Source organism: Elephantulus edwardii, unplaced genomic scaffold (genome assembly GCF_000299155.1).
Source record: "Elephantulus edwardii isolate Elephantulus edwardi_28Jun2011 unplaced genomic scaffold, EleEdw1.0 scaffold00074, whole genome shotgun sequence".
NCBI lineage: Eukaryota > Metazoa > Chordata > Mammalia > Macroscelidea > Macroscelididae > Elephantulus > Elephantulus edwardii.
Genome location: NW_006399824.1, coordinates 5,483,562 through 5,496,883, shown reverse-complemented (window position 1 = coordinate 5,496,883; position 13,322 = coordinate 5,483,562). Strand labels below are relative to the sequence as shown.

The 13,322-nt window shown below is 36.8% G+C and overlaps 1 protein-coding gene across 1 annotated transcript in view; it reads right to left on the bottom strand.

The window, feature by feature from the left end:
* Positions 1–240: 240 nt before the first annotated feature.
* Positions 241–13,322, bottom strand: part of DNA2 (DNA replication helicase/nuclease 2) — a 33,134-nt gene continuing 20,052 nt past the window's right edge. The window contains exons 9-14 of the mRNA XM_006889051.1: positions 12,231–12,425; positions 7,056–7,286; positions 1,902–2,018; positions 1,709–1,818; positions 1,250–1,359; positions 241–321 (exon numbers count right to left, since the gene is read on the bottom strand). Coding sequence (XP_006889113.1) covers positions 241–321; positions 1,250–1,359; positions 1,709–1,818; positions 1,902–2,018; positions 7,056–7,286; positions 12,231–12,425 — 844 coding nt within the window. The remainder of the gene's footprint in view (positions 322–1,249; positions 1,360–1,708; positions 1,819–1,901; positions 2,019–7,055; positions 7,287–12,230; positions 12,426–13,322) is intronic.

The following is a 13,322-nucleotide window of genomic DNA, read 5'->3' as shown; positions in this document are numbered from 1 at the left end:
AGAAGGAGCAGCTTAATAAGTCTATTTTTCTCACCCAAAGGAAAAACAAAAAAAAACCCTATCAGTTAAAATTTCCAAGGAAAAACATATAGACATTTAATTAATCACTTATAAATCTGGTCACTGTGAATCACTTTCACAGAGCCTCATTTCCTCTCCATTCTGGATATAAAAATGACCGTCAGCAATGTTGTACAATGATTATACTTACATGACTATTGTAGAGTGCTTCTAGAAGAGCTAAAGATTTAATGGACTTTGATCTGCAAATTTCCTCCTCTGTAAATTTCTGGATATCTGGGTGAACTTTCTGACTTTGACCTAAACGCAAAAATCCTACTTTAAACTTTGCTAACTTTAAAAGAATATTGTCAACAGCAGAGTGTGTATAGCTGGTCAACAAAACACTAAAACCACAGGCGTGCAGAATTCTTACCTAAAAGGAGAAAGAAAATGGCATTATGTTTAGTTCCAGATTATTTCTTATACACTTCTCTTTTTCAAAAAAGAATTGGAAAATTTAACATAAAGCATTTAAAAGCTGAGCCAAATAACCTTTTTAAGATTAGAAAGCAAAATATTTTTAAAACTACATGAGATAATTACATACTATTATTTAACACAGAATATGTTATTTATAAAAAATTAGTCCTTGGTAATCAAAAGGTTACTAGTTTGAACCCACCCAGAGGTGCTACAAAGAAAAAAAGCCTCGCAATGCACTTCCATAAAGATTTCAGCAAAGAAAACAATATAGAGCAGTTTTGCTCTGTAACATGTAGCCAGGAGTTTACACTGATGGCACAAGACAGTAAGAAGGATATGTTACTAATATATTATCAACATTATTATTATTATTAATTAAGCTGAATATTCACTTATCAATTAAATGGAATGAAAGTAAACTTTTTACTTGTGCCAAGTACTATTGGTCAATAAATATTTGCTCCCATTATTAGCTTATTCTGTTAAGGAATGTCCTGACATGAAAAAGAAAAAAAGACCTATTTCAACCACCTCCATATAACCTATCATTTTTAAAGGAAAAGGAAAACAATCATATAAATATCAACAATAAAAAGAGATCTTAGAAAATTCTGAATACAAAGTATTAATAACGAAATTAGAGCTACTTGTAATGCAGCTTTACTATTTCTCAAGTCATTTAAAAAATGTATTGAATGAAGTTATTTTGATATTAAAAACCACAACCTCTGACTGAGAACCTGATGTAAATGTAAAACCTTACAAGGGTACATATTGTAGTTGTTTTTCCTGTCCCAGGCATGCCTACAATGAGTGTGTAGTCTTTCGAAAGTAGGACCTTCTTCATTGCTTGCCTCTGAGGTTTATTCAAACCTACACACAAATTTTAAAATAACAGAAAAAAGAGTTTTAGATTTCAATAAGCAAATTAATTATATTAATAGATAAATAGTCTAATAAAGACAAACTCTTTTATAAGAATACACAAGTCTAACACTTTTTTTAGGACAAGAAAATGTCAGTGACCTAAAAGGATATAAATAAGGTACTCCTAAAGACACTAAGAACTGTAATTGCAAGTCTAATAGATTAAAACACTAGATTATAGTATAATTTAAGTTAGAAATAGAATTTGCAAGGTTCAGATCTATTGTTCATAGGGTCACGATGAATCATTCTCAATGGGACACAACAACAACAACACACGATGATAACCACAAACCTTTCAGAATGCAGGCAACTGTGTCCTTTGCATCATGTGGAAGAACAGAACTGAGGTATGATGTAAACTGAGGTTCACGAAGGTCAATGATTAATTCTCGAAGCCTTTTGCTAAAAACCAAAAACAAAGCACTTTTTGTGAGTCTTCAGAAAAGTGGAATGAAATTCCAATCCCTTCATAATTTGTCACAAACCTGGCATGAATGTTTTCCATCAATTTAGAAAGATTTCCCAGGGGAGTAACTATATCACAATTCTTTTCTTCCAGGTCTAGTCTGAACAAAGTCGATTCTGGGTGTACTGACAAGTTCCTAAAATAGCAAAACAGAGAGGTATGTGAGCATTTTCCCCACAACACTGTCAGTTGGTCTGTAAAAGAAATTATGATTAAAAAAAAAAGAAGAAATTATATTGCTATTTGCTAAAAGAGTTAGTGTTAAGGGTCAGAACAACTATTAAAATGGCTATTGGGTTCGATTTTACATTTGGTGGTCAAGGTTAAAGACAGCATAAAGAATTACTTTGGCAAGAAAGGACAGATGGGGACAAGGCATCAAGGTCAAAGTGGTAAATAAGCAGGCACCTGCAACATTTGCTAAAATCCATGCCCTTGGCCCTTAATCTCACCTGGACTCATTCCTTCTAGACAAATCCTGAATACACAGCTCCTCCCTTCTCCAGCCTGGACGACAAGTCTTTCTGTGCCATTCTCCAACTCCTCTCCTATTAAACGGGAATGCTTCTCAGGGAACTTTGCCCACTGTACTGCTCTTTCTAGTAATTGTCCTTTTGATCTTACGACTTTATGTGGCTTTAACTTCCAAAACTGCACTTTCAGGCCCCACCTTACCACATTCCTCTCCTACCTAACTCCTCATCCAAGCTTTATAATTTGGATGTCCCCCAGGAACCAAGAGAGTTAAAAGCTAAACCACGAAAGCACAGTATACTCATAACTGAACTTCTTTTGACTCCTGCAGAGCCTAATCCTCACTCTGTGGCTCTGATCTCAGCTGTGAGCATTTGCACCTGCACGAATGCTTTGATCCTTCCCTCACCCTCCTCCCAGCACACACATGCAATCGGCATCCAAATGCCAGCCAATTTTATGCACTAAGTATTTCATTTCGTCGTCCCTGCCAACACCACCCTGTTCTCTACAGCCTCTTCCCTGAGCAACTAAAACTGCCTTCTGCTTTCAGTTTTGCCCCCACTAAATAACTCAGGAGCTCTGAGGGTATAATGTGTTAGCCTTATGCTGCTAAGCAAAAAGTCCAGCAGCTCATACCACCAGCAGCCCTGAGGGAGAAAGATGGGCAATCTCCTTCCCATAAAGAATTGCAGCTTGGAAAGTCGGTGGAGGATACAACTTAACAGCAGTGGATCTGGATTTTTTATTAACTCTAATCTCCACAATGCAGCCAGGAAAAAAACACAAATCCAATTATCATTCTTCCGTTTATAACCATTCAAGGTACTCCAATAAGGTAAAAATTTCTTAGCATGGTATATTCTTTATGACTCAACCTTTCTTTTTTCATTTTATTAATTTTAATAAACATTTACAGAGTTTTTGGATTTCCATTCATTCATTGTTACACTTTTCTCCCTGCCCAGACTCAACCTTTCTAATCACTCTGTGATACTATTTTATACTCTACTAATACTGTGTTTGTGGCAAGAAACTGTACTGTAATCCAGAAGGCACCCAGTTTGATTCTACCAGCTGTTCTGCGGGAGAAGAATGGACAATTGCTTCCCATGAGATTAACTGCTTCTGAAAACCTGCGGGAGGGTCAGCTATGGGTGGATTCCAACTTGATGGTACTCAACAACAACAATACTGTCTATCACTTTTCTGAATATTCTGTCATATTATATACCACTGCATCATCCTTTTGCTCAACTTGTTCTCTCTACTGCCCTTCTTACCAAGCTAATTTATTAATCTACCAAGTGGGGAAAAAGCCTTTCCTGAAATACCTAAAATTAAGTTAAATTCCACTTTTCTGTGTTTCCATCAATTCCAGAACTTACCATATTAAATTGAAAATATGCACATGTATTTGCCCACAAGACTTTAGTTTCATCTTCAAGGGTTAATACATGCTCAATCAAGAAATGCTGGTGAGGTTGTGGAGAGATTGGAACTCTTATTCACTGTTGGTGGGAATGTAAAATGGTACAGCCACTATGGAAGGCAGTCTGGCATTTTCTCAAAAAGTTGGAAGCAGAAATACCATTTGACTCGGCAATTCCACTACTAGGAATATACCCTAAAGAAACCAGACCCATACCCTAAAGAAACCAGACCCGAGGCTCTAAAATATGTCTACACATTCATATTTATTACTGCGTTATTCACAACAGCAAAGAGATACAAGCAACCCCAGTGCCCATCAACAAACGAATGAATAGAAAAACTATAGCACATTCACACAACAGAATACCATGCAACACTGAAAAACAGTGAACTCTTAAAACATTACACAACATGAGGAGAGCTTGGAGGACATCATGTTGAGTGAAGTATCTCAGTCACAAAAGAATGAACACTAGGGAGCTCTGATGGCCTAGTGACAAAAATCTGCACTGCAATCCCAGAGGTACATGGTTCGAATCCACCAGATGCTCAGCTGGAGAAGGAGGACAATCTCCTCCTGTACCAGTCAGGTCTGATTTGACAGTACACACACACAAAAATAATAAAATCAAATAAAATTTAAAGAAACAACAAAAACAAACAAACAAAACAACAAAAGGATGAACACTGCATTACACTGCTGTTATAAAATAGGACAGACGTGGTGGGGGTGGAGAAAATGAGGAAAGAGGATAGATAACAAACCTTGTATTAGGTCAGATGAGGGGAAGAACTGTCCAAAAGGAGTATATGATTAGGCATTATATGTATGAGAATAATGTGGAACAAAGGGTGCATTGTGGGGTGGGCTAAGGGAAGGAGAGGGGAAGAGGGGGAAGAAAATGGTCAACAATGAAAAAAAAGAAAATATTGCTAAAGGAAATAGAGTTAATACATGCTAAGAAACCAACCCAAATGCACTGCTGTTGAGTCAATTACAAATGACAGTGCCCACCACTGGGTTTCAGAGGCTGTAAATCTTACAAAAAGGAGACTGCCTCATCTCCATCCTGGAGAACAGCTGGGTTCAAACTGTCGACCTTTTAGTTAGCACCCAAACACTTAACCTACAATGCCACAAAAGCTCCTTAAAACATTTAACAACAATGACTCATAGGGAGCACTTATGGCAAGTAGCTGTGCTGCAATTCCAAAAGCACATGGTTCAAATCCACCAGATGCTCTGAGGGAGAAGGATGGACAATCGCCTGTGTGATTAACTGCCTCTAAAAATTCACCAGAGAGTCACCTATAGGTCAGTTTTCACTCGACGGTACACAACAACAACACAGATGACTCTCTGGAGTGTTTTCAGAGGCAGTAAACTGCATGGGAAAAGATTGTCCATCCTTCTTTCATGAAGCAACTAATAGATTTTCATTCCAACCTTCGGGTAGCAGCCCAGCTCTTTATTACTAGGCCACCAAAGCTCCCTACTATGCTCAAGAGCTCCATAAGACATGGTAGGCAATAAACAAATACTTCAGGGAACCACAGAGAATTCTTGTAGATAATGGGAATATTGAGGCTTATTCTTCCATTTAAGGAAACACAGATGAGGGTAAATTATGGCTGAACTAGTACTACTGGTTGGTATAGAAACAACGAGATAGGGTATTTCCTTCAGGGTTGCTCAAAAGTCACCAAGTCACAGTAGTTGAACTCCAAACTTTAAAACAATGGTAAAGGCATTCCACCTTTAACTGCAAATAAGGGTAGGAAAATAGGAGCTAACTTGTCATGCAAAGAGGCAAATATAGCATTTGGAAACATGGATACTGATCTCAGTTACAGATTTTGATACTAATTATTTATCTATTTACCTAGTATTTTTATTTAAATCAATGCACTTTGCTCTTATTGAGATAAGTATACTTATTTCCTGAGACCTGGAGCACTACATGGTATACAGCTATAATTGCTGACCACTCTAAAAGGGATCGCAGTAGAAGGTCCTGGATAAAGTAGGCAAAACTGTAGCATTAAATTAAACACATAATGACAATCAGGTACGCGGTTTGAGGCCACCAGCTGCTCTGTGGGAGAAGGATGGGCAATCTCCTTCTGTGCAACTGTCTCTGAAAAACGCTGGAGGGTCAGCTATGGGTCAATTCCGACTCTTTGGTACACAACAACAACAACAACAATCAGGCTTACTAGTCCAATAGATACTGGTGGAGCCCTTAAGACTATTGCCTTTAGTTATCCTTTGAACTTGGAACAAAACCCATCCCTAGAGCAATTTCTAGGTAAAACATAAAAAAGCCTATAAGGTGAACAATAACACTGAATAGGCACTCACTCTTTGGAATAATCACTTACAGAAGATCAAAAGGAAAGCATCTGTCCAGGCATAAAGCACAGATGGGTATGATGGAAAGTATAATGGAAAGAATTACAGGGTCAAAGTGGGAAGACTGCAGTTACATTATGGGTATTGTAATTAATGCCATAAAACAAAATATGTATGAGCCATTGAATGCAAAATAAATTTGTTTTGTAAACTTTTACTCTAATCACAATTCAAGGTTTAGCAATATATCTGCTTCTCAAAAGGCTTAACATGAGGTTACCAAATGACCAAGAAATTCTATTCCCAGGTAGTTATCTGTAAGTGGAAATAAAAATATGTACACACAAAAATTTATACAGAAACGTCTCACAGCAGTGAGTGAAATAACAGTGTTATTCTTAAGACCCAAAACATAAAAACTACCCAATGTCCATTAGCTGCTGAATAGTTAAGCAAAATTAGTTCAATCTATAAAATGGAATATTATTCAACTTTTTTTATATTCAGCTTAAAAGCATTACGTACTAATATATATTACACATTGACAAATTTTAAAAAATAGTTTCCTAAGTGAAATAAGACACATATAGTAATATATTATTCCATTTGTGTGAAATGTCAGGAGTGATACTCAAGTTTCACTCTGGAGCATAGTATTCTTTGGTCTTTTACTAAGGATATTCCCAAGTTGGAGCCATTATAAACAACAAAAAAAAAAGATAAGACAATGAAATGTCAGGAATGAGATAGAAAGTAGATTACTGGTTGCCTGGGCTTGGAAGAATTGGAGGGAAATGAGATGGAGACAAGGTCACTTCTGGGATGATGAAGACATGTTCTGAAATTAACTGTGGAGATTATTACCATATAACTTTATGAATAAATAAAAACACACTGAATTGCATACTTTACCTGTCTAATAAGCAGGTTACTGTTGTTGTGTTAATTTTCTTCACATATCCCCTAGCCACAACAAAGAGTGCTCTCTCTTCTCCACTTAATATAATTTTGTCACCTGACATTAGATTTGTGACAGGCATTGCACCATTTTTACGCTGGAAATTATGCAAATATTGTCCATCACAAGCTGTCTTTACATTTTCTGTTTTAATCAGGTTTCCGATGCAGTTGCCACTCTTCTCCCTATGAAAGAGAATGAGAGAGAAAGCTTCTAATGCTATGACACGTTTGCATTTTCCTACAATTCAGTTTTTCATCTGACCTCTTTCACAATCTATATGAAAGTGTTAGAAATGCTAAGTGAGCATTCTCCCCATTACTATGAAGTAATCTCTTAAAATAAAACTACCAGAAAACAACTCTCTTGACACAGCCTCGCAGGCTCAGATTTCTGATAGAACTTTATAGATCAAGTTCTACTAGAACTTGGTAGAACTTTAATCCTGCCACAATGTCCCTACCTTCTATGCTAGTCATGCACTAGCATACTAATGTTCCATGTGAACATTAAAGAAGACAAACCATAATAATCTATTTCATAAACTGAATGTGGGGGAAAAAATTACTAACAACCAATTTCTTCAATGTTTGTTTACATGAGGATTTTTCACTATTGTCATTATAATAATGGTATAAAACAGTTTGGCAGATCCTCAAAAAACTAAACTTATGACCCAGAAATTGCATTCCTAGGGATACACCTAAAACATTTCAGTGGTAATTATCCAACTTTGTGAATATACTAAAAATCATTAGATTCAAACAAATACATTTATATCAATAGTCAAAGCAATATTTATTCAAAATAGCAGAGGTGGAAAACTAGTGTCCATCAACAATTGAACAAATAATGTGTTTTATCCATGCAGTGGAGTATTATTTATTCAGCCTTTAAAAAGAACAAAATTCCAATACATTTATAACTTGACTGAACCCTGAAACATCATACTGAGTTTAGAAAGCCAACCCTAAAAGGACAAATGCTGTATAAATCCACTTATATGAAATAGCTAAAAAAGCACATCTACAGAGACAGAAAATAGATTAGAAGTGATGAGGCAGTGGCATAAATATTGACATTTAAAACCCACAGGCATTTGCTACTAAAAAAGATCTATCTGCTTGTACCATTATATGTACTTTTTTTAAACATAATTTATTCTTTTTTTCCCCATTTTCATTAATTTTAATAAACATTTATAGAGATTTTGGATTTCCATTCATTCATTGCTGCACTTTTCTCCCTGTCATTATATGCACTCTTAAGAACAATCTACATGGGATCAAATTGACAACAAGAACCTGAACCTCAGAGGGCAGTGAGTTCATGCTAATGAGGGAGGAGGTTGAAAATGGTTGCACAATTTGTAGAATATAATCACTGTCACTAAAGAAATTGTTGAATTGGTATATGTTTTGCTGTATATGCTTTCTGCAACGATAACAATATTTAAAATAGGAAAAAAATTAATGATTTCATTGCTTCTAAGAAATAGTAATTAACTATAAGATGCTACGCACTACACAAAATACAGCATAACTTTAGCAGCTTACTAGCATGGATAAGTAATATAATCACTGTGGGTATGAACTGTAATCATTTAAATGTCCCATGCTGTACTGATTCTTTATATTAAAGTCTCATATTAAGAAAGAAATTCAATTATTTAAAAGTTAATTGTCATCAGTATTCTGTATTACAGAAAGAACTAATGGAACTTCTGCAACTATATTTTGTTTAAAGAAAAATACTATGTGAAGACAAACACCAAATTTTCATATTATATATAACTTGGAAAAATTGGATTATTAAGAAAACAATCTGGGCCTACATTTAAAAAGTCTATCTCTATTACAACTTACTGAATATAAACTTTTAAAATGCTTATATTTTTAAAAATGAAGTAAAACCCCATCATTTTCTCTCTCACTATGTAATAATTCCTCTTAAGCTAAACCAAAGTTTATATTATTTTCAATGATAAAAAAAGATTAGCAATTTTTACAACAATGAATGAATGGAAATCTAAAATCTCTGTAAATGTTCACTGAAATTAATAATAAAAAAAGAAATAAAATTTAAAATTTTTATTTAAAAAAAGATTAGCAATTTAAAATTATCATCAGTCAGAAGACCAGTGGCCAAGAAAGGAACTAACCATTAATTAACTGTTCAAATTTAATCTGAAGAAAATTAAGAAACAAAACAACATTGACTATATTCCACCTGAATTTAAAGACCATCTCAAGAATAGATTTGATGTACTGAATAGTAATGATTCAAGACAAGTTGTGGGATGACATCAAGAAGAGCATACATAAACAAAGATCATTAAAAATTAGTAATAAGGGAGCTCTGGTGGCCTAGTGGCAAGACGCTGCACTGCAATCCCAGAGATACGTGGTTCAAATCCACCAGATGCTCTGCTGGAGAAGGAGGGGGGCAATCTCCTCCTGTACCAGTCAGATCTGATTTGATGGTACACATAAAAATAATACAATAAAAATTTTAAAAAAATTTAAAATAAAAAAATTAGTAATAAAGACTGAAGAAGAATTAATGTCTCTGAATTATGGTGCTGACAAAAAATATATAAAACACTGTGGACTGACAAAAGAACAAACAAAGGTCTTAAAAGGGCAGCTAGAATGTTCCTTGAAGGTAAGGACAGTGAAACTTTGTCTTGAATTCTTTGGGCATGTTATAAAAGAGACCAGTCCTTTGAAAAGATACCCCGTTTGGAAAAGTGGAGGGTCAGCAAAAATGAGAAAGACCTTCAATGAGCTGGACTGACAGAACAGCTCCAACTATGAGTGCAAGCACAACAAGTGTGATGATACAACAAAATCAGGTTCATTCAATTGCATACAGGGTTCCTGCAAAAGGAGCAGATGCAACAAGAGAGTAGCCACGTCAGACTCCTACATGCTTCATAAAGTGAAACTGCCCCATCAATAATATCCATAGACTCGACAGCACTTAACAACAATAACATCAACATAGAGAGTGATCAGTTGGCCTAGTGGACAGAAAGCAATGCTACCAAGTTAGAGGTGGGTGACTTTTAATCCTCAGCCCTCAGAACTGTTTTTCATTGTTTTTGTTCAAACATCCTTCTGGGTCGTATAGCCCTGGTCTGTCCACTTGCTGTACAGAGGCAATTTGTGGTTGCTGTGAAGCTGAACACTGTGACACTGATGTGTCAAATGCATTCATGGTTACCCATGGTGAACAGTGTTTGGTGGAGCTCCCCAATTAAAACAAGCTTGGAAGCAGGAGTGACACCCACTTCCATAATAGCTTGCCTCCAGAAACCCTATGAACTTAGAGAAAGGATGAAAGTGACACAAGTGTTGAGGACTTTCGTTCATAGGGTCGCTATGAGTTGCCTACGACTCAACGGCACTTAACAACAGCAACAACCACCAAAAATAGCTAGCTATAAAGACATACCACCTCACATGCTCCTGCACCTTTTTCTACCAATTATTATTAGGTCCAATGTTCATTGCAAGACTCACAGATTTTATTTACAGTTGTGGAGTTTATTAGGGAAAAAGGTTGGAAAGTAGGGGAGGCAAAGAATATCATGCAATGCAAGACTAGGTTTAGTTTGGCAGTCCCAAAGCAGATAAACAGCAAGACACAACTCCTTAATTAGTGAAAGACAGCTTCTCAGTCAACCAGTAAGTCTAGGTTCAGTGCAGCAGTACAAATGCAACAAGGCTCTGATTTCCTCAATCGTCCAGCTAAGTTTATGTCAGAGCAATTTTAAGGCAGCTCTTCTTTCAATCATCCAGCAAGCAAAACCTTTCACTGTGGCTCCATCTCCAAGCTTCCTCCAGTTTATCTCAAAGCATTGCCACAGTCTATTCACCCTCCACCCACCACTGTTTTTCACATAATGGAAAGCGCTCTTTTTTTCCCATTGGTTACACTTTATTACATCAGATGGGTGAGGGCTTTGGGGGACAGTGGGGCACACTCAGTACTTCTCGGCAGCCACCTTTCTCATGGCGGCCAGGACATTGCTGAGTTCTTCTTGTTTCCTCTTGGTGCAGATGTGTGTCTCCACCCTTTTCTTAATGAACTTGAGGGCCTGCTTGTCCTTGGAGACCTTGAGCAGCTCCATGGTACATCGCTCGTAGGGCACGAAGCCACACACCTCCCAGATCATGTCCCCCACAAAGTTGGTGTGCTTGGTGAGGCACCTGCGGCGGTGGCTGTGCCTCAAACTTGCTCAAGTTCTTGGTGACTTTGTGGCCCTTATTGAGGCCCACGGCCATGGGGTAGTGCAGAGCCATGGCTGCTGCATGTCTATGGCTGCCATGGTGGAAGGCGGAAAGCACTCTCTTATATTGCTCCTACAGCTGTTAATGATTTGCAAGATCATGTGCCTGCAATTAAGGCAGCTGAAGACTAGGCCCCTAATGAGAGCTAACACAATGGCTAGAAAAGCCAATTTTCAAGGGTTATGACACCTCAGGCCCTGTGAGTCAGAACAGAACTGACAGCACCTAACACAATAGTTCTTTAAATAAGATTTGATGCATATTTAACCTTTTAAAAAGCATCAACAATGATTCTAGCATCTGAAATGTGGAAACAAAGCTCTACCTAGAAATAATTCATGGATAGCCATCTGAAGCTGTGAATATTTGAAAAAGCATGCTTAAACCAGCTGTGGTTCAATCAATTCCAATTCATGGCAACCAAAGGTATTACAGACTAGAACTAGCTCTCCACAGGGTTTCCTGTTTCCTTGGTTGTAATGCTTACAGAAACCGACTGCAGGGAGCTCTGGTGACCCAGTGGCAAGAACCTGCATTGCGATTCTGAAGGCCACAGTTAAATCCATCAGATGCTCTGCTGGAGAAGGAGGGGCAATGTCCTCCTGTGGCAGTCTAATCAAAGGTATACAACAAGGAAAAGGAAAAAGAAGCAGATCACCAGGCCTTTCTCCTCTAGTGCTGCTGGATGAGTTCAAGCTACCAACCATACTGTTAGTACAGGAGTTCAAGTATTTCAAATACTAAAAACCTTTTAAATACCCAAATTATTTCAGTTTTACAATGATAAAAAAGTCCAAATGAATTATGTTTTACTGTATTAAACAGACCACTTACATTTCTGAAGCAGGTATTAGCCATATATTTTGGTGATTCTTTCGATTTTCCTTTGATTGTGTTTCCAGGGTTAACATTAGACACCACAGTCTGAAGTACTCTAAGTGTGCAAGCTGCAGGTGCTGGGTTTCTTCCATTATCTTGGGCAGCATACTAACTGGGACTGAACCATCATCCATCTGTTGTTCAAAAGCTCTAAATAAAATCTCCATGTTAGAGATGTGTGTGAAATATTATACCAGCTAGCAAAGAAATGCCTTCATTCTAAAATAGGTGTGTGCGCGTGCGTGCGCGCCCCCCATTAACTCATAATTATAGTCTCTAATTTTAAAAGTTATCTCAACATTTTATAAGCTATGTGCTCAGGGAAAAAGAAAAATACATAAGAAACAATATATTATTTTGCTTTCAATGACTATGCCACAAATAACATAAAATTATTATTATTATTGTTGTTGTTGTTGTTGTTGTATGTGTACTGTCGAATCAGATCTGACTGGTACAGGAGGAGATTGTCCCTCCTTCTCCAGCACAGTATCTGTTGGATTTGAACTGTGCGCCATCGGGATTACAGCACAGCTTCGAGTCACTAGGCCACGAGAGCACACAAATAATTTAACTGTGTTATATCCCAGGTTCTTATTACTATACAAAAACAAGTATGGGAATTCTCTAAAACGACATTTCTCAAGATCACAATATATATAAATGTATTCTAAGAAAGTTAACATGAAAACATGGAGAATCATATAGGATATTAATTATGCTTAGCTAAAGTTAAACTTTTTTAATAAAAAAAGCTTGTTATGAGCTAACACACAAAACCTTAAAAATAAAAATAAAAAACATTTCACTAGTGGCAAGGAGATGCAACTACAATCCCAGAGGCGTGCGGTTCGAATCCACCAGATGCTCTGCCGGGGAAGGAGGGACAATCTCCTCCTGTACCAGTCAGATCGGATTTGACGGTACACTCACACAAAAATAATAAAATAAAAAAAAGTTATAAAAAAATAAAAAACATTTCAAAGAAATGTGCTTGTCCTGTACCCAATGTTGCTGGCCCAAAATATCACAACATTTGGAGAAGGA